Consider the following 20,659-nt stretch of genomic DNA (forward strand, 5'->3'; position numbering starts at 1 on the left):
AAGCCTTCATGAGAATAGGAAAAGCGCATCGCACCAGTGTGTACAGGTGTCCAAGATTTTCATTATTTTTCAAAAGACCTTGCGATTAAAAAGCGCATGCGATTTGAAAAGCGCAGCGCAAGCGCAGCAGTGTGTACAGGCCAATGTGTTTTTTTTAATTCAAACCTCACTGGTCCTTTTCCTTCATTTTAACATTTTAAAATTAGTAATACATCAATTTAAAGGATGAGAATAAAGTTTAGAGTCAATCAAACATACTTTTTAGTAGAGAAATATATATATTTACATAGAAAGAGGGACTGTCCCTCCAAAAAGGGACAGTTGGGAGCTATGTAATACAGATCTGTATATGAGTCTTAAAAGAGGGACAAACGAGGAAGAAAGAGGGACAGAGGGACTGGGTTCAGAAGAGGGACATTTGGGAGCTTTGTTGCTATTTTGACAGAGCATTCATCCATCGTAAAGTTACATGTCCTGACTCCTAAAAGGATTATAAAACCCTAGAGGTACACCCCAGCAACCAGAATTACAAGCTTCTTCATGCTGTCTGTAAAAAGAGCTGTTGCTTTAAGTAGGAGGAGCCAGGCTGCCGGCAGCTGCTGGGGGCGGAGAAGGGACTGCTCATATAATGATAGCGGGCACGCAAGCTGGTGACCAGTGACAGCGGCACGCCCTCCTGGCTCATATACACAGCGGAGCTGATCACAGCGGCAGAGCGGAATACAGCCAAGTGCTAGGATGAGTGGCAGAGTCGGGGATCTCAGTCCTAAACAGGAGGAGGCCTTGGCCAAGGTATGGCACTGCTAATAATATACCTCAAATATGGAAAGTGCACTAGATTTATCATTCAGACAGTGCATCGATCCCTCTTCTAGCCATATCTGCAGCTTCTGCTAACTCAGACCACTGTATAGTACTAGCATCATCCTATTGATGAGCCCACTGTCCTGACTGAGAGATGCCAGGTTTGTATGTGGCACACAGGCACAGAGCAGTAACAACATGCACTGGTGTCCAGTCAAACAAAAGCATCCCAGCAGCATCTCTTGTACACTGATATGCTGGTATTTCTTTTCACCAAAGCCACCTGCTGTATTCTTCCTGTGAGGCGTGTATTAATCCCTATTGTGTGATAGATGGGAAATAGAGCAACAGTATTGAAGGTAGGAGAACACCTTATGTTCCACCCTTTCATGCCCGGTACATTTTACAGTTTACTTTACACACTGCTGGCGTTTTCGGCATTTTTTCGCCCGCGTGCGGTTTTTAAAAACGCCCCCCCGACCGCGTGGACAATGAAGGTCTATGAGAAGGTTCATATCAGCCCGGGCTGTGTGCTGTCCATTCAGTAAAGCGGTGCGTGGACCATTTTTGAGGCAATTCCGCCTCAATGGAAAATATAGAAGCAACTCAAAACGCTCACAAAATAGCTTTGTGTAGCGATTGCGTTCATGTTTTTAAGAATAAATACATTGTATTTATTATTTTCCGGGTCAAAGAGTTCACTTACTGACTTGCGTCAGGGAGTGAATTACAAAACCGCTCAGAAAAAACACTTAGAAAACCGCTAAGCACAAAAACGAATCACCCACCCAAGCGCCGGGAATCGGAAAAAAAAGATGCCTCAAAAATAGCCCAATGCGAATGGACACGCGAGCCGAACGCAATGTGAACAAGGCCTGATGGAGATTTTGAAAACAATTAGTTTTGCTGTTTTGTTTGTCTTAGTATGGTATTAGTTGGAAAGGTATACAAAATAAGTTAGGCAGGAACCACACAGTAATGGTCTCGAAAGATCACTGCAGATCATAAGAAATGTTAGTCTGTTATTAGGTGGTATGGGCCTCATCACCTGGGTCATATCAGATCATGGTAGACCACATACAAAGTGTGGCTAATGAATTGACATGTGTGTAATTGCAGCCACATGTATGTAAAATTAATTTAATGTACACAGTCCTGAGAGCACACAATTCTCTAACCATTCAGCAATCCTGGCTGAGGCCTGTTTAGCCGCAGATGAGGTGAGTACAACCTTGGCACCTAAATCCTGAAGCATTTGGGAAGGTGCTGAGAACTGCATAGTGTATGCTCTCCATTTATCCTCAAAGGAAGTAAACCTTTACTCTACTATTCTCTCTCAAAAGTATTGCAGTGAGCTGATCCCTCTAGTCACTCATTGAACATACCTGAAGAGGAATTGAACATGCATTGCGTTATGACATGAGGGGTTCACTGCAGGGCTAGATGTTGGTGAGTGGAGGATGCAACAGCAAGGAAAAACACATAACTGATCCAAAATGATATTATTAGTTCATTTGTTGAGCATGGTTTATTACCACCATAAGTTAGCCATTTTTCTGGTAGATTTCATCACTTGGACTTTATTCCTGTTTTTGTTTTTTTGTTTTTTTTACTGTGCAATGATTTTGGAAAGATTTTGTATTGAAGCATGAAAGCGCAGCATCAAATGTACATTGACCAGGTGGCTGGACAGGCCAACACCATACTTTAGTACTGCCTAGTAATACAAACTAGCAGGAGTGAAGTGGGATTGATTTTTCATCAGGTTTCAAGACTGGTTCAATTTAAAGCACACCTGAACAAATATCAGAGTAGGCTATGCCTGGCGGTTCTTCAGTGCCGCTATAACCGTAGAGTCCTCTCAGCTTAGCCAGCCTCCCTTCTGTTTTCGTGTTTATCCCCTGTTCAATGTTCCAACTGAGCCCAGTGCATGCTCTGACCTCTTCACACACTCCCTTTTATTATGGTACCAAACAACTGTGCACACCAGCCATGGCCAGTAGCATTCTGGGCATGCATGGTTTGGATACATTTGTAACATGCATGTGCAGGACACTTTCAATGCTTCAGCACATAGCTGGGGGAGTGCACTTAAAGAGGGTGCAAAGAGGACTAAGCATGTGCTCTTCACGCAAGAACAGAGGGTGAGCATGAAGATGGCTAAGTTGAGGGGACATTGGAGTTATGGGGGCACTGAAGAACCCCATGTATGAAAATGCAGGCTTCACTACGAAGAGTGTCGGTCGTGGAAGCACCATAGTGTTCCTGGGTAACCCACTACCCCTGTACAATCCTAGATAGACAAAATAACTCCAGCTCTACCACCAATGCGAAATGAGTTTTCCTTTTTATTATGCAGAGCCCTTAGTGCAGACAAGCATGACGTTACTGGCGGGTGGTTATCTGCCCAAAAGGTGATGCTGGTCTGCACTATGCACTCTGCTTAATAAAAAGGAAAATTTGTTCCTCATTGGTGGTAGAGTTGGAGTCATTTTGTCTGTCTAGAAACCCCATGTATGGCCAGTGCAGGTGTGCGTTAAAACCGCACTGCAGTGATTTGATTGCTACTCTGTTGAGTGGGGAGTAATAATCAGTTGCTTCCACAACAGCATGGCCACCTTTAGGCTTCTTCCACAGGGGAAGCTGAACTGAGCACTTGTCAGGCAGTTGAGCCTTCCATCTGCCAGTATTTCAGCTGCAATTTTATGCAGCCAGTGAGTGGTAGTGTTTGTAAAATCAGTGGCAACAAACCGCATCATGTCGCATCTGGCCGCAGCCACGCTCAGATGTGACGCGCTACAGTAGCTGCTTCTCCACTCCCCGTGTCGAGTGCTATGAAGCACCTGGCTGGTGCAGAAAAACAGCTGACAGGGTGAATTCCTCAGCCTCCCATGTGAAAAAGGCTTTAGGTGTACCTGAGATGTGAACCATTAGTGTATTTAAACTTACCTGGAGCTCCCTCCAGCCTCATGAAGTACATAGACTCCCTCGCTGTACTTTTCATCCATTTGTTATCCCCCCTTCCTTCCCGGCAATCTAACCAGTCGTGTGCTCCTGAGCATGCTATGCCGCCAGCGAGCCCCAAGAACAAGAGCATTCCCGGTTGCAGGAGCATGCATGGCTGAGGTGCGCATGCGCAGAAGAGCGTGGCTGGCGGGATTACCGGGAGGGATAGTATAAGAACGGAGTGGCCGGTGAGGAAGCCCACGCACCTCTTGGGGTTGGAGGTAGCCCCAAGTAAGTATAAATACACCAAAACATGACATCTCAGGTTTCCTTTAAAGTGTACCAGAGATGAAACAACCCCAAACATGTATTGTTACCTTGGGGTTCCTCCAGCCCATTTTTAGTTGTGGACTCCTTCCCCGGCATCCCAGACCACTCTGTTCTCTTGCAGTCTTCTCCGATAAATTCCCCAGTTGTGCTCCACTGCACATGCGTGGCCCCGATCTCACTCCCATGGACGGAGTGGTCTACACATGCGCAGTTCGCTAAGACTGTTACTGTGGAGGCGCATAATACTCCCACACAGGAGCTCAACCAAGGACACATGCAGCCAGGTCTGTGCATGCGTGGTAGTCAGCATCTACTGTAGCTGACTGCAGAAGAACGGCTCAAGAAGATGGTGAGAGGGCCACAGTCTACAGGGGCTGGAGGATGCCCCAGGTAAGTATAAATGCTTGGGGTTGTTTCAGCTCAGGTTTCCTTTACTCATGTAACCCTGTGAGTATGGTATTAAATTGTGCTTTTTTCATCATTTTGATTATGTCAGGTTATTATGGGCCAAGTCTGTTTAGTATAGTGATAAGGGAAAAGAAGATTCATTGTCTTTTGAACTTTTATCAGTTTTGTATTTTTCTGTAACCTTACTTGCATGTATTGTCATCTCAGCTACCAGAGTAGATATGATATGTACAAGCTGGCTATTATCCCATAGCTAATGCAACTGATTTATCTAATCAGGTTCATAGAGCAAAACAGAGACCTTGACTGCAAAGGCCACTGTGTTTATGACCTCAGTGCCATCACATACCTGATACGAGGACATTAGTCACGTGATCTTTTATAGTAGGAAGGACCAGACACTAGTCAGTGAAGCAACTTTCACCTTATACATGCTGTCAAGCCAGTTTATCTGCCTGTACCATGCTTTAGGACATTTTACATGAAAATAGCATTTCACTAAAGGATAATAAGGATACATATACCATTTAACGAGGATACAGTTTAAGACTAGAGATGAATGATGTTGAAACAGTAATGACATAGTTACAGATATAGTTACAATCTTTGTAGAGAAGAAGAATTGATAAATTAATTGTAAATCTATTTAAAAGTGCTTTAGTAACTGCATTATGAATCATTTAGGTAATAGAGTTACCTCATAAAAGTAACTTTTAGGCTTGCAAATACTTCCTAGATACAGTACTTGTATATTTCGCAAATGATCACAGTGCACATTTTCATTGAGAAATTCCATCCCTTACTTTGAGTTAAAGGACATTTGAAGCAAAAGGGATATGGAGGCTGCCATATTTATTCCCTTTCAAGCAATACCAGTTGCCTGACTATCCTGCTGATCCTCTGCCTCTAATCCTTTTAGCCATAGACCCCGAACAAGCATGCAGCAGATCAGGTGTTTCTGACATTGTCAGATCTGACAAGATTAGCTGCATGCTTGTTTCTGGTGTTATTTATACACTACTGCCGCCAAATAGATCAGCAGAATTGCCAGGCAATGGTTTTGTTTAATAGGAAATAAATATGGCTGCCTCTATAATCCTCTCACTACAGGTGTCCTTTACATTTATAACTGTGTGCACAAATGCTTGGGGATGATAAACCTGTTGTGGGCCATGGAAAGAGACAGATAGGGGAAATGCATGACTGATTTCTGTTGCTTTGTTATGCAGCAACAGGGACACATTGCTGAACAGGCTTCACACTGGAACATGAAAATGGATTATGATGATAACAGAAGAAATCCATCTACTAAAATCAGATTTCACATCATGTTCACAGTTCCAAATGGTTGTTTTATAAGAAGCTCTGCTCTTCATTACAGGTTGGAGAAATTACACCTGTGTGTCAGGGAAGTTACAGTATATACAGTAGAATCTCTTTATAGTAAACTTCAAGGGACCTGGCCAAATACTATCAGTTTAATATATCAGAATTTGGCATACATTGTATATTTATACGGCCACATGGCCGGAACCTGGGGACAAGATTCTACTGTATTGGTAGGTTTAGTGTAGATCTAAACTGGTATACAAATGGGGATTACTGTCTGATCACAATATCTCCTTCTTTAATCAATTAGGTTTTCCGTTCGGCCTCAGTGTAGTGTCCACATTTCTGATGATGGTCCATGGAACTGTATGTTGGAAGTGCTGTCTGAAGAATGTTATTATTAATCTGCCTTCATTACCCCCCCCCCCCCTCCCCCCCCAATCTCATGTCATGGAAGTGGTCTGTAGACATGCCCACTTGTGATACAGTAGATATTCTGACAGGAAAAGCAGAACCATACATCTCACTGGCACAAGAGGGAGGGAGGAGGTGTGAAGGGTGTTGTGGGTACTTCACATGTAATATTGACATACATGCATTGGGGCAACTGTAGATTCCACACTCACATAGACTGGTGATACTTTTTTTTTCTTGAAATACTGACTTGTAGTTCTGCTGTAAAACATGTCTGATTTACTAGAATTGTTTTGTAAGGCTCAGTTCACACTTGAGCCCCCCAAATTGCTCTCTCTCTCAGTTTTACGGATGGGCAAGCAGACATGTGGATTGATCCTATGTATCCGTTGCAGTCAGCAGAGCATAAAGTCTCAACCAATGCAATTCTTGCAGATTAGCAGATGCATTTCCTATAAAAACCTATGGTGGAAGCACATCTCCAGACCACAACGTAAGGCTTGGGCCACACCACATGCGGAACGCAATCCACAGTCCGGGCGCCTGTTTTCAAAAACCGGAATGTAGGGCTAAAAAAACGGATCCGTGCTGCATTTTTGCAGCACATTTCCAGTCCCTTTAAAATTAGTGGTCGTGAGTGGTAGGGCCGCCAGGCTGGAGGGGGTAGCAGGCAGGAAGGAAGAGGGGCAGCGGGCACAGCGGCGGGGAGGGGGTCGGCCCCCTACCTGGGACCTCCCTTCCTCGCTCCCCCTCCAGCTAGTTTCTTTTAAAATGTATCGATCAGCGGGCGGGGAACTTACTCACTTCCTTGCATTCCACCGCTCGCCGCGTCACTTCCTGCATTGCCACCCTCTGTACTTCAGTGGACTGCATTGCAGGAAGTGACGCGGTGGGCAGTGGAGCAAGTAAATTTCCCGCTCACTGATAGATACATTTTAAAAGAAAGTACCTGGAGGGGGAGCGGGGAAGGGGGGTCCCAGGTGGCCCCCTCCAGCATGGCAGCCCCCTCCCCACCCACAGACAGGGCTGGGACGCTGGAAATGGATCTGTTTCTGTGTCCACAGCTGTCTGTGTAGAGGGAGATCCGTTTTTGCATTGGGTTTCACTACTCCTGCGTGTATCCGGGGTCCACGAAAACCCTGCAAATCCAGACCCTCTATTCAGTTTTTTAAAGCAGATCCCCGGATCGCCTACGGATCAGTTTTTGAAGTGGCCGCTATTTTTAACATTTGTATCCGTGGCTCCGGTTTTGGTCCGGGCCCCAAAACGGAGCTACGAATATGTTTTTAAATCAAATGTAAACCGAGCCTAGCACCAAATACTGCACTCTCCGCTCTGGCTGGCCATTGTAAATTTGTCTCAAGTGTGAACCAATCCTAAAGGATCTCCTGAACCTAGATACATGATCCTGCAAATCTGGCCTAGATTTACAAAATTGCCTGGTATTAGCAACTTAAAGCAAGCCTGAACTAATAAAATAAACTCAAGAGATAATTAATTGTATGTTTAGTACAAATGGTAAATAGCACATTAGTAACATAGAACAGAGACTCATATTTTTATTTTCAGTTCAAGGCAGGGGCGTAGCAATAGGGGTTGCAGAGGTTGCAACCGCATCGGGGCCCTTGGGCCTGAGGGGTCCCAAAGGGCCCTCCCCCAACTACAGTATTAGCTCTCTATTGGTCCTCTGCTCATTATAATCACTTCTATAGATACTTTGAATAGTGGTAATCATTAACAAACTGTTCCCCATTCCCTTCTTACACCTCTGACATTGTAGTTGCCATTGGTCGGTTTTGGTGCGCCGTATCAATTGTTAAGTATAGAGTTCTTGGGGGGGCCCCATTGTAAAACTTGCATCGGGGACCACACCTCTTTAGCTGCGCCACTGGTTCAAGGGCTTTATTCTTAAAACTGAATTATAAATGGCAGCAATGACAGTCTGATGTAAAATCTGCTTCGGTCAAAAATAAACAGTGATGACCCTTTAAACTGTTCAGCTTTGAAATGTCATTAGCAGTCCTTTGTTAGCCAGACTAAAGTGTTTTGCCTTCTGTTTTCTTTTCATGCCATCTGACTGCCTTGAATTTGCTGTTGAGTGGCTCATTTTCATAAATAAAAGACTGTTTCAGACTGGTTGGTCCTCATCAGCGCAAGGCATGGATTAATGTGGCTCTATGTGATAGGACTTAAAACACCCACAGTTACTGATTGCCCAGCAAGCTCATGGTGAACCAGAACTATTGAGAGTGTGTAAGTGGCTAAAAAGAACCCCAAACTGCCTTGTTAAAAAAACAGTATGCAAAACAGAAATTTGCCTTCTCTAAACATTAATCCATGCTATGCACTGATGAGGACCAACCAGTCTGAAACAGTCTGTATGCATGTTGGATTATTGTGGCTCTGTAGAATAAACAAGCTGACACTTTATTGCATTCCACCGGTTCTGGAGGTGTGTCTACCTTTCAAGGACAACAAAGGGACAATTTGCATATTCAGCAATGATGCATTGTGGGAGACATATGCTCACTCCAACTTGAATAAACACAAATTGGCTTTTGGCCAATCAGGATGATTGGATCCTGGGCTTTCGCCCAATCAGATAATGATTGGCCACCAGCGGCTGATGATGCGCACCCGGTAGGGAGCGGTCCTGGTCTCTGTGCAAGGTATGAGCGGACACTTAAGTGGTTGGCGGTACCCTGGGGTGTTTTGGGCGGTTAGTTAACATACACGTTTATTGTATTTTGTCTGTGTGCCCATGAAGAAGCGGGGTGAGCCGTGAAATGGCTGTTACTTGTGTGTGTTGTAACTTTTGGATGTACCGGATGGAATACATTTATGGAGCATTTACACTAGTGCCCAGCGCTTTTGTCTACAATTGTCTATTGATCTATATGCCTGCTGTGAGCACAGTGTATCACCAAGATCTATCTTCTGGGCTGTTACCAGTCTGCATTTGGGTGCTGGCTACTTTTTTCCTTCTGTTGTTCGACCTTCTGTTTTAAGAAGGCAAATTTCTGTTTTGCATAGCGTTTTAGTAAGAGGGCTTTTTGGTCCTTTTTTAGTCCCTTACACAATCTCAGGAGTTCTGGATCACCATGAGCTTGCTGGACCATCTGTAACTTTATTAAAAAAGACATGCATAAAAAAAAACTTTCATTAAGGACCCCATGTAACAAACAGGACCCCTCATCCAGAAACTGCCACAGATCAAAAAATCAGCAATGACAGAATGCGCCCGTGGCTGTTCGCCTGCCTTAATTGTTTCATCCAGCTACCTAGCGTGAGTCCAATTCAGGCCAGGTTTGCTAAACGACCTATATCCTTCTTTGTTCTCGGTAAGTTTTCAGTTCCATGTAACCTGTAGTAAATCAGACCCATTTTCCCGTAGCAAAAACTGCTTTTAACATATATGACCTCAAGTTATTCTCTGTTTGTCTTTCATAGTTTGTGTTTCATGGTACCTACTGCCTGAAAGCTGTCATCTGATCCCAGTGTTTGCTATTGCAAAATACAGGTGTTTGGTATTTATAGTTGTTTTACTGATTGTATGCATTGTTCTTATGTATAAACTCATACTGTACATATTGATATACAAACCATGCTTTATACCAGTGTTACCCAACTTCAGTGGTGTGAAACGATTAATATTTAGTGACCTGGATGCTGTGGAGCTTGTACATGTCATAGTAAAAGTGGGTGTGGCCACATACAGCACATCACTTGGGGAACCTCCGGTGCCCCTCTTTTGCTTTCCAGCGTTCCAACGCCTCTAAGGGCCTGTTTCCACTACACGCAGATTGGATGCAGAAAAACTGACTCCACTAAACGCAATTTTTCTGAAGCAGATTTATCCATAGGCATTCATTGAAGTCAGTTTTTTCTGCATCCAATCTGCGTGTAGTGGAAACAGGCCCTAAGTTATAGCGTGTTCCTAAATTTGAAGTGGTGTGTTTTCAGTGTTGTGCTGGCTCACTGCTGGCAGAAATGTTGACCCACTGTCACTGCTCAGGAAAACTGGGACTTCACATTGACTACTCCATGGAAGGGTACTAACAGGGACAGGAACCACACTGACAGGTTTTGGGAAACAGATGGACACAAACAGCAACACAACTCCTTTGCTTTCCCAGTTGCCAATTACACAGGCTGGGAAAATGCAGGTCTTCATGTGCCCTTCTCTTCCTGAAACTGCTGTTGAGTTACTGAGAAGGCTTACCTGAATCCTTATCAGTTGGACAGTAGGCCAGGAGAGCTGAGGACAGGTGGTGACCGAAATTGTGGCATCTGGGCTGATGGGATGGGTATGGCTTGAGGACCACCAAACAGACAGCTCTGCTCTACACAATTCAGTAATCATTACATTAGTTCTTCACCTTGAAGTATCGGATTGTCTAACATCTCAGCCACACACCTGGAGACACAATCATACCAGAAGCGGTTTGGATGGAAGTTATTAATGTGGGCAAAAACTTAGGCAAAACCATGAATTCACAAGCAGAACATGAAATGTACATGCAAAAAAAATTACTATGCTAGCAACTGACCCTGGGACTCCAGCACTGCACTGCAGCACAGGAGAGTGCTAACCTCCTATAGGCAAACAAGACTGCCATCATAGTTCTCTCAACATCTTCCATAGCACTATGCATAGTACAAAACAAATAGTAGGGAGCATTAATACATGAGCAAGTCAACACACAATCAGGACATCCAGCAACACAAGTACAAATATATAATAACTGATGTGTAGTTTAAAACATCACCAACACTGGTACATGTTAATTTGGTCAAATACAAACAGAAACGCAACACTAGGGGAGAAGAACCCTGCCTTTGTGAGCTTACAATGAATCTATCAATCTATGTGCTGCAACTAGGGCAATGAAGGAAAATAGAAACTGATTAATAATTGAAAATGCTATTTCTTAAGCACAGAAAAATGTATGGTGCATGGTCCATGCAAGTATTGCAGTATAGTCAGAGAACTCTTGAAGCTACCAGTATAGCTGTGATATAGGTGTCGGTGTGTCTGGTGTCTGAGCACAAGCTTTGTCATGTTTTCCTTTTTATGTAATATGTCTGACATCTGAGGTAATAGGGTTTGGGGTTACTAAAGTTCATTCTTAGCAGTTCCCGTTGCCCATGGTTCCTGTTTGTTGTTACATAAAACATGTCTTTCTGAAAGCATCTAAAATTGTACTTAACTACTTAATCTTTCTAAAGCATGAAAGGCTGCTACAAATAAACAAACTGATTTTGCCATATTTTGACAGTGACTGTGTGAGGTCTGTTGTATAATGGTAGCATTCTAGTATTACACAGAAGCAGGGGTGTGACTGTGTGTAATGGGGTCTTAAAGCAGAACCACAAAGGACCACTGACTTTATCCTCCATCCTAATGAGGCCTCTACGGATATGAAACACCAGAAACACTCCAGAACAAACTTTAAAGAGGAACTAAAGTCAAAATAACATAATTAATAACACTGCATATATATTTACAATATTCATTTATAAATGATATAGTCAGTGTTTGCTCATTGTCAAATCTTACCTCTCCCTGATTTACTTTCTGAAACTTATCACTGGCAGCAACATTTTTAGTACTGGCAAGTGCTGCGGAATGTTCATTTAGTTTAAAGCCAGTAAGAAAGATGTATGCCACAGTGGGAGGGTTACACACCAATATACAGCAATATATACAGTAGCTATAGTAAGTGCGTCTGATGCTGAAACCGGAAAAATTACCACAAAAGTGGCTATCCCGAATAATTACTGCATCCTACTATACAGTATGTCGTTATGGTTCCACTTTAAATTGCTTCCAAAGAAAGCCTTAAAAGGTTGGATTCCTACTGTGTGTGTTGCATAACGCACACTTTGTTATGTTAGTATACTGTAATGCACACTGTGCGTGTTATTATAACATGCATGTTACTTCAAAGCTTGGTTAGTGTTTATGCGGCATGGACATATTCACACAATATCCAGAAATGCATTGCATACAGCCAGGGCTGTGGAGTCGGAGTCGTGGAGTCGGAGTCGTGGAGTCGGGCAATTTTGGGTGCCTGGAGTCGGAGTCGGGAAAAAATGCACCGACTCCTAATGAATTTGTAACTGTAATTAAAATAGAAAATATGATAAAATGTTCTATTTCTCAGATAATAGTCATTAAAAATAATGTATATATACAGTATATATACAGTAATAGCTATGCTTAGTCCACAAAAATGAAATAAACCAATCAAAATTAGTTACTTGTGCGGCTTCAATAAAGCAGTCCCCGTATTTTTAAGGTCAGATATACATATCTGATTGTGACTGTATATATGATGTGTACACAGGAATCTCTTATATATACTAAATAACATCTATGCTGTAAGAATAAAGCCTGACGTGTAGCTGTGTCACTAATAGAGATGGTCAACGAGATGGAAATAATTCTGCATTGATGCTGATTTATGCAAATGTATGCACTCCCTTTGCTGATGAAATCAAATAATTTGATATGTTATTAAAATTTGGTTTGGTGACTACAAATTAAAGGGTAACTGAGACGGATGAAAAGTAAAGTTTTTTTATACATACCTGGGGCTTCCTCCAGCCCCCTTCAGGCTAATCAGTGCCTCGCTGTCCTCCACCACCCGGATCTTCTGCTATGAGTCCTGGTAATTCAGCCAGTCAGCGCTGTCCGGCCGCATGCCGCTCCCACAGCCAGGAACATTCTGCACCTGTGCAATAGTGCTGCACAGGTGTAGTATGCTCCTGGCGGCGGAGTGTGTGCATGCGCACTACGCCTGACTGGCTCAAGTACCTGGACTCATAGCAGAAGATCCAGGTGGTGGAGGAGGACAACGAGGGACTGATTATCCTGAAGGCGGCTGGAGGAAGCCCCAGGTATGTATAAAAAACTTTAATTTCATCTGTCTCAGGTTTACTTTGTTACACAGTAGTACTATACTCTACATATGCACTCCCCACAGAGCTACAGGGAATCCACTGAGAATGCTGTGCACATTGAACACAGAGGTGTTGTCTGTTTACAATCTCCTCATTCCCCTGCAGAGTACCTGCACATCATTCTTACATGTACCCACACTTACATTGCCTAGGGCCTGATAGATGTTCTTTGTTCCGGTTTGTACCTTTTACAAGTACTCTTACCAAGGACTAGTTTTAGTCTAAAGGGAATAAATATAGTAGTCTACATATCCTTCTCACTTCAGTTGTCTTGTAAAATTCCTAAGCGTTGGCAGTTAAGAGACGAATTTCATGTTACATACTTTTAATCAACAAAATTGTAATATGCAAATTAGAGGAGTCGGAGTCGTGGAGTCGGAGTCGGTGGAATCCTAAACTGAGGAGTCGGAGTCGGAGTCGGTGGATTTTTGGACCGACTCCACAGCCCTGCATACAGCGCGTTACAATAGCTCGATTTGTTACAACACAGAGATGTGAACATAACCATTTAATTGTATGAGTAGTGAGTTCACATGCAGAATTAGTATGCAATGTGCATTGTATGCATAAACCCTAAAAATGTATTCTAATATAATTACATACAAGTAGCTAATGCTATTGCAATTTATCATTATGTAGCCATGCAAGTATGGGCCCCTGCTTCTAGGTTTCACAGCAGTTGCATGGTTTGCTAAGGCTCTAGGTATGCCCTTATTGGTGAGTAGTGATGGTCATGTCTAGGAGAACTCATGGAGAAGCATGTGATCAGTTTGGTCAGGTGATAGATCTGTTATGCTTGGAATACACGGTGCGTTTCTGCCAGGGCTGTGGAGTCGGTACAAAAATCATCCGACTCCAACGCCGACTCCTCAGTTTATGAAACTTCCGACTCCGACTACTCGACTCCGACTCCTTAGTCTAATACTTACCAGGGCTGTGGATTTGGTACAAAAATCATCCGACTCCGGGTACCCAAAATTGCTCCAACTCCGACTCCACAGCCCTGGTTTCCGCGGCTCGATTATGCCGCCCGATCGATTCCCTGCTTGTCCCCGCGGGCGATTCTCTTATCTTCTGATTGTTTTCCTTATCTTTTCCCATTGTCCCCCATGCAGTATCAAGCGCGGAATCGATCGGGCAGGTGATCGGACATGTTGGAAATTATCAATCGTGCCATTAAATTGCTCAATCGAGCGGTACAAACTTACTGTGTATTCCCAGCATAAGTCTCTGATTTGATAGTCATGATCATGTGCTAAAGCAGGGTATGATCACAGCAAATCAGAGCTTTGCAAATCTATCAACTGATCAAACCAATCACATGCTTCTCCATGAGTTCTCCTAGACATGTCTATCACTGTTGGTGAGCAAGTCCCATCAACGTGATTTACAGATGTAACCTTTTTCTTTTCTCCAGTTCCGTGAGAATGTGAAGGATGTGATGCCCAGGCTTCCAGCGTACTGCAACGATGACTACTTCCTGCTGCGCTGGCTGCGAGGTGAGAGGTTCTTAGTTTGGCCAGTAATTGGAACCTTAATTATCATTGGGTACTTGGTCTTTGTAAAACATTTATTGCTGTTTGATAGGTAGACATCAAAAAACATCAAAGCACTTTGCTCCCTAAAGTATAGTTATAATAAAAGGCGGTATCAGATTATTATTTATTGGACTTTATTTCTTCATCCTTATTGCAGACTTGTTATGGAAATGAGGTGACCAATCTGCCATTCTGGTATCTCATTACCTGACCTCTGGCACTTCATTATGTAACTGCTTTACTATCTCTTGTGATAACAAGTCTGCATATCTGATTGATAATATTTCAAGGAGATAGTCAGTGATCCTAAACTGGTGCCAGGGAAAATAAGTTCACTGGTACAAAGACGTTTAAGTAATAATTCTTCATTAAAGTGTAATTCCACTTGTGTGTTACAGAAAGAGCAACCCTCACCAGATCATTTTGGCGTATTGCTAGCATTTTAACAAGCTGTTACACACATACCTGATGTGCTCAAGAGCTACCTGTTTAATGCACTGCAGTAACTTCCTGGGTGGAAGTGGTGTGGGGGGATGATTAGTGTGTACAGGAAACAAAGCATTCCTGGCATCCCCCATGTATGTGTACTTCTCTTTACCCTCTAATGCTGGGCATACACGGCTCGTTTTTGCCGCTTGATTCTCTCGTTCGATCGATTCTGCAGTCATTTCTCTTATCTTCCGCTCATTTTTCTTATCTTTTTCCATTCACTGCTATCAGGAATCGAGCGGCGAAACAATCGAGCGGGAGATCGGACATGAGCCGTGTATGCCCAGCATTAGAAATGGGTTGTTGCACTAGAGATATGGAGATGCAATAAATATTACTTCACGATTTGTGCATAAGCCCTCAACCAATGGCACAAACAGAGAGATAAGGATTCTGGGAAGCCCTGTCTAGCTTTTGTGGTTTCAAACCAACTTAGTTCATTTTTACGGTATTATAACACTATAGCAGCTGCAGATTGATGTAGAAAGGTCATTTAAAGATAAGTGCTAGAAGGGAATAATTTGTGTGCATATTATTTTTGATGAAGCCAACACACTCCTTTGCTGTACCTGTTTTGAATGCAAATTGTGTAATTTGCCTGGATTTTGAGCTCTGCACATCTATGCAGGAAGTTAATTCAGGTGCAGCCTCTGTCTGGAAGCGCTGCCAATATCTCCTGCTGTACAAAACAAATGAAAGTATACCTATGTCTAGCTGTGTCCATGTGCATCAGTTTGCATTAACATTTTTAGATTAGAGATTAGTGCATAATTTGCATCTGATTTGTGTTCAAGGCCCTGAGGGGATCTGCACACCCCTGCTGGTTTAATTTCATTTGCAGTCTAGGAGCGCTGTCAATTGTTTGCTGTTTTTTTAATAATAACTTTACCCTACAGCAAGGTTGTGGCTTGGGAGATTGGAGAGGTGAGGCAGACCTATAGGAGTCTAGACAGTCATAATTAGCCAAGTTGGACCATAATTAGCTGATATCTGCAAGTTTTCTTGTAAGCTCAGTATTCCGATTCCCATTTTGGGAGGCACGTTAGGTCGATTCGCATGCTAAGGATGCCAATTCGACCTAACGATCCATCGAAATCCAAATCGGACATGTTGGAAATAAACGAATCGACGGAATCGAGCGGGAAATCGAGTGCGCGAACGCACTGTGTGGATCCAGCATAAGATTGATGGCTATAGATTAAGCCCTCTCCTATCATGTCTTCATATCTGAGAATTGCTGTTATATATAGAATCTGAAGTGTATTGTGATGTTCCATGTTTATGTTACTGATTATATTATGCCGTTGTACAATGCAGTAGTAGTCTATGCAAGTAGTTTTTGATGCTATAATGTCAATTTCTAAACCTTATTCAGTTGTTAGTCCCCTACAAATGCTTTACAAATGTTATTGTATTGTATTGTATTGTACCCAGAAATCACCCTGGTTTACATACAACATTTAGCTGTCTCACAGACTTGATTGCATTTGCTACCTGGTGCTCTCTAGCATCGGAAGGGTTAAGGATTATGGATTATGTGTCTGTAATGCAATATCCCTATAATCTCTGTCTAATCTCCTGTCTTCTCTGCCCCATCTCCCAGCCCGAAGCTTTAACCTGCAGAAATCAGAAAGTATGCTCCGAAAGGTGAGGACTTTATACCTGCCGGAAAACTGATAATATGTGAAACCTTTAACCCCTGCTTGAAAAGAGACCTTGTTCTCACAGAGTTTACAGAGATGGTTCCAAGCCTTGAACGGTGTTTACACATGCTGATTAATTTTTTTTACCGTGTAAAAAACAGAACTACAATAGCTATGCTTGTACTACAAGATCTATATCTACTACAATAAAAGCGATGTTCAATATAGCTTTATATTTAGTACTTCAAAGCACCATGTTGAATACCTTATACCAACCAATAATCAAACCACTGGGCATGTTGGTCACTCCAATAATGCCTATCAGGTGATTATTACATGTAGAATCAATATTGTGTCCCTATCTTTCATTTAAGGGCATACCACTAAACACAAGACAAATAACATTTATATTGGTCTTTTTTCCTGGTGGGCTCAAAGCACTTGAGCAGCAGCCTCTAGGCCGTGCTCAGTAGGCAGTAGCAGCGTTAGGGAGTCTTGCCCAAGGTTTCCTTACTGAACAAGAAGAGCCGACATTCAAACCCAAGTTGTCAGAGGCAGAGCCCTTAACCTGTACACTATCCAGCCACAGTGTAATACGACTAAAGCCTTGTACACATAAGCATGTCACCCAGCAGGGATTGGGACTCAATCCCTCGGGTGACATTGCAGGGCCGACACTGTGCAGAGGCTAGCGACGTGTTCGGTCACATGGCAGGCGGGGTGTGCGGGGAAAACCTGCTCTCAGCCAGGGCTCGACGAATCTCTGCCAAGGCTCTACGAATCAATCTGCCAGACTGATCGCTGGCCAAGACATCGGGGATTGCCACACAGATGCAAGATTCTTGGCCTGGGCGGTCATTATTGGCCGCTTGGCTGAGTTTCACCTAGCATGTGTATGAGGTTCAAGGCTCTTTTTATGATAACTGGCACTGAACTGTCCTTGTACTTTCAGAAATATCCACCCTGGGTAGATCACTATGTTGGCAGATAATAAAAGGTCCTCTGTGTTGCTGGGCCCTTTAGCAGTTGGATTGTCTGCCATGGCAGACTTTGGCTATGCACCAAGCACAGATGAAATTACAAACAATAAGATTTATAGAGTGCCAATCCTTGGCTTTCAGTGCCTGCAACCAGAAGCATGCTTCATATTAGATGCATATTCATATTAAACCTGCACAGGTATGAAGTTGGAGATATGTGTATCATTAGTGCCACATTACAACATACTGCCAGGATCCCTTCATCACCTTCAAGTCTATTCGCTTCCATAGCCAACAGAAAAGCCGAGCGGAATCCTCCCATTCACCATGCATCTGTCCAGTCAATAACCAGACTTTGTTCACAGAGTCAGATATGTTCTTGCAGCTTCTACAGAGCAGTCAGTATCAGGTGATGTCTGCAGATCATGTGATGCTTATTAGGTAATAACTGCTGCTCTGTGTTAGTAGCTCTCACCACGGCTGTCAGGAACACTTTGCTGTATGTGACAGCAATCTCTGTAATTTTTTTTTTTTTGCCAAAAAAGCTGACCTCTTTAATAAACCTACTGTATTCATTTACCGTAAGTAAGAGAAGGAAAACCACCAGGCACTTTTTGGTAGTAGGACAGTGAAAAGTGAAACTAAAGCACCCCAATGAAAGCACAACAAAAATACAGTAATAAAACAGACGGTAAATGGGGGGACCCATAATGCTTCATGTCAGGAGAGTGGGTGGAGCTATGTAAATTATTCCTTTATGCTCCCCTGAGCCAAGGATTCATCCAGAACCTCTGCATATGGTTGGATGTTTGATGGTAACACAAGGTCACTTCACTGTCTTTTCCCTTTATTAAATGTCCTTTGAAATTTTGTTTCCTTTTTTCTAAACATCAACTGGGACAATTATATATGAACAGTGCTCTACAGTATTATTGTTACTGCTGTCTGCGCCTCTGTTGGGAAGAATTCCCTTCCTGTGCCAGCAACACCAAATTTTGTAATGGTGCTCCAGTGCAATGATTTCACTTTCACAGGAAACTAGTGACAAGACACTATAAAAGTGTGCGGAAAAGCTTTGTTCTGCTTCCTGTTCACAGAGTAAGTAAAGAAATGTCTCCACAATGGTGACACAGACAGCAGAAAGAACCCAACAGAGGTTTTACACCTTTTCCACTCTAATTTAAACATGAAACAATAACTTTGCCTGAATTGAGCTTGAAAGACCATCTAAAGTTAAAAATATGAAAGAAAACAATAATAATTAGATATATTGTATGTCCATATACAGTACAATGCTTTGGAGTCCACCTAGTTAGATTAGTTAATTGATACTTTGATACATGCACTATATGTCAACTACTCTTGACTTCTTGCTTTTCAGGCCTCGGAGATTACCCTAGATCCTGTTGTGGAGAAATGGTCTTGACTAACTGCAGTTAGGACTACAACATTACCGTTGTTTGGTGTCTTTCATGTGAGAGGCTGAACTGAACTCTTGTCTTGACAGTTCTGCCTCCCATCTGCCGACCCCGAGCGCCTTCTGACACAGCCAGGATACGGCACTGTGTTGGCCTGGGCTTCCCATTCAGTACTTTTCAAAAAACAATTTAGACTTGACAAATGCACAAGGGAGAGATTCCCATAACATACTAAATACAACTTAATGATACATTTTTTATGGGTTTTAGATTAGATTGTCTAGCCATATAAAATCTTTGTACGTAATCGATGTATATGATGTCAAAAAATGTTGATGTCATAGATTGACTTTTTAACCTAATGAAATCTAATCTCTTCAACAGCATGTGGAATTTCGAAAGCACATGGATTCTGACAATGTCTTGAACAGCTGGCAGCCTCCAGAGGTAAGTATATGATACAGAATTATTATTATTTATTGTATTTATAAAGCGCCAACATATTACGCAGCGCTGCACAATAGATAAATAGGTTAACATACAGGTAGAACATACGGAAACTCACAACAAAACAAGATCATGCAAATGATTTGATAACAATACAGTGTCATAGGACAAAATAGAGACTGTTCGAGTCTACAAGAGGGGTGGTTGTGAGTAAGATTGCATAATCAAGCTGGATACATTAGGGAGGAGGGCCCTGCCAGTGGCTTACAATCTAAAGGGTGGGGTGGAGACAATAGGTGCATCTTTTGAGAGGGTGTCTAACAGAACATATTATGGTGCTGGTGTAGGGGGGTATGCGAGCAAGAAGAGGTGAGTCTTGAGAGCTTATTTGAAGGTATTAAAGGTGGGGGCGAGTCTGACGGCTGGTGGGAGTGAGTTCCAGAGAGTAGGGGCAGCCCTGGTGAAGTGCTGCAATCGTGCATGTGACTGAGTTATGCGTGGTGCGACTAGGCGCAGGTCATTGGAGGATCGGAGGGGGCGGGCTGGTATGTGCCTGTGGACCAGATCAGAGATGTAGGTCGGGCAGGTCTTGTGCACTGATTTGTAGGCCAAGCACAGGATTTTGAAATTGATCCTAAATCTGATGGGGAGCCAGTGTAGTGCTTTACAGAGCGGAGTTGTAGAGGCGCTGCGGTGAGAAGAATTTATCAGTCTGGCTGCCGCATTCATTACCAATTGAAGTGGGGCAGTATGGTTAGAGGGGAGGCCAGACAAAAGCGAATTGCAGTAGTCTAGGCGGGAGATAACAAGGGTGTGGATAAGGAGTTTAGTGGTGTCAGGGGACAGGTAGGAGCGGATCTTGGAGATGTTGCGGAGGTGGAAGTTGCAGGATCTGGCAATACCGTGGATGTGAGCTGTAAAGGAAAGTTCAGAGTCCAGAGTAACAC

The 20,659-nt window shown here is 43.0% G+C and overlaps 1 protein-coding gene across 1 annotated transcript in view; it reads left to right on the plus strand.

Moving 5' to 3' along the window:
- Positions 1-642: 642 nt before the first annotated feature.
- The window catches only part of SEC14L2 (SEC14 like lipid binding 2), a 69,864-nt gene continuing 49,847 nt past the window's right edge, over positions 643-20,659 (plus strand). Inside the window, exons 1-4 of the mRNA XM_068240531.1 lie at positions 643-792; positions 14,615-14,696; positions 16,828-16,871; positions 19,650-19,712. Of these exons, the coding sequence (XP_068096632.1) occupies positions 739-792; positions 14,615-14,696; positions 16,828-16,871; positions 19,650-19,712 (243 nt within the window). The 5' untranslated portion in view covers positions 643-738. The remainder of the gene's footprint in view (positions 793-14,614; positions 14,697-16,827; positions 16,872-19,649; positions 19,713-20,659) is intronic.

Source organism: Hyperolius riggenbachi, chromosome 1, assembly GCF_040937935.1.
Source record: "Hyperolius riggenbachi isolate aHypRig1 chromosome 1, aHypRig1.pri, whole genome shotgun sequence".
Taxonomy (NCBI): domain Eukaryota; kingdom Metazoa; phylum Chordata; class Amphibia; order Anura; family Hyperoliidae; genus Hyperolius; species Hyperolius riggenbachi.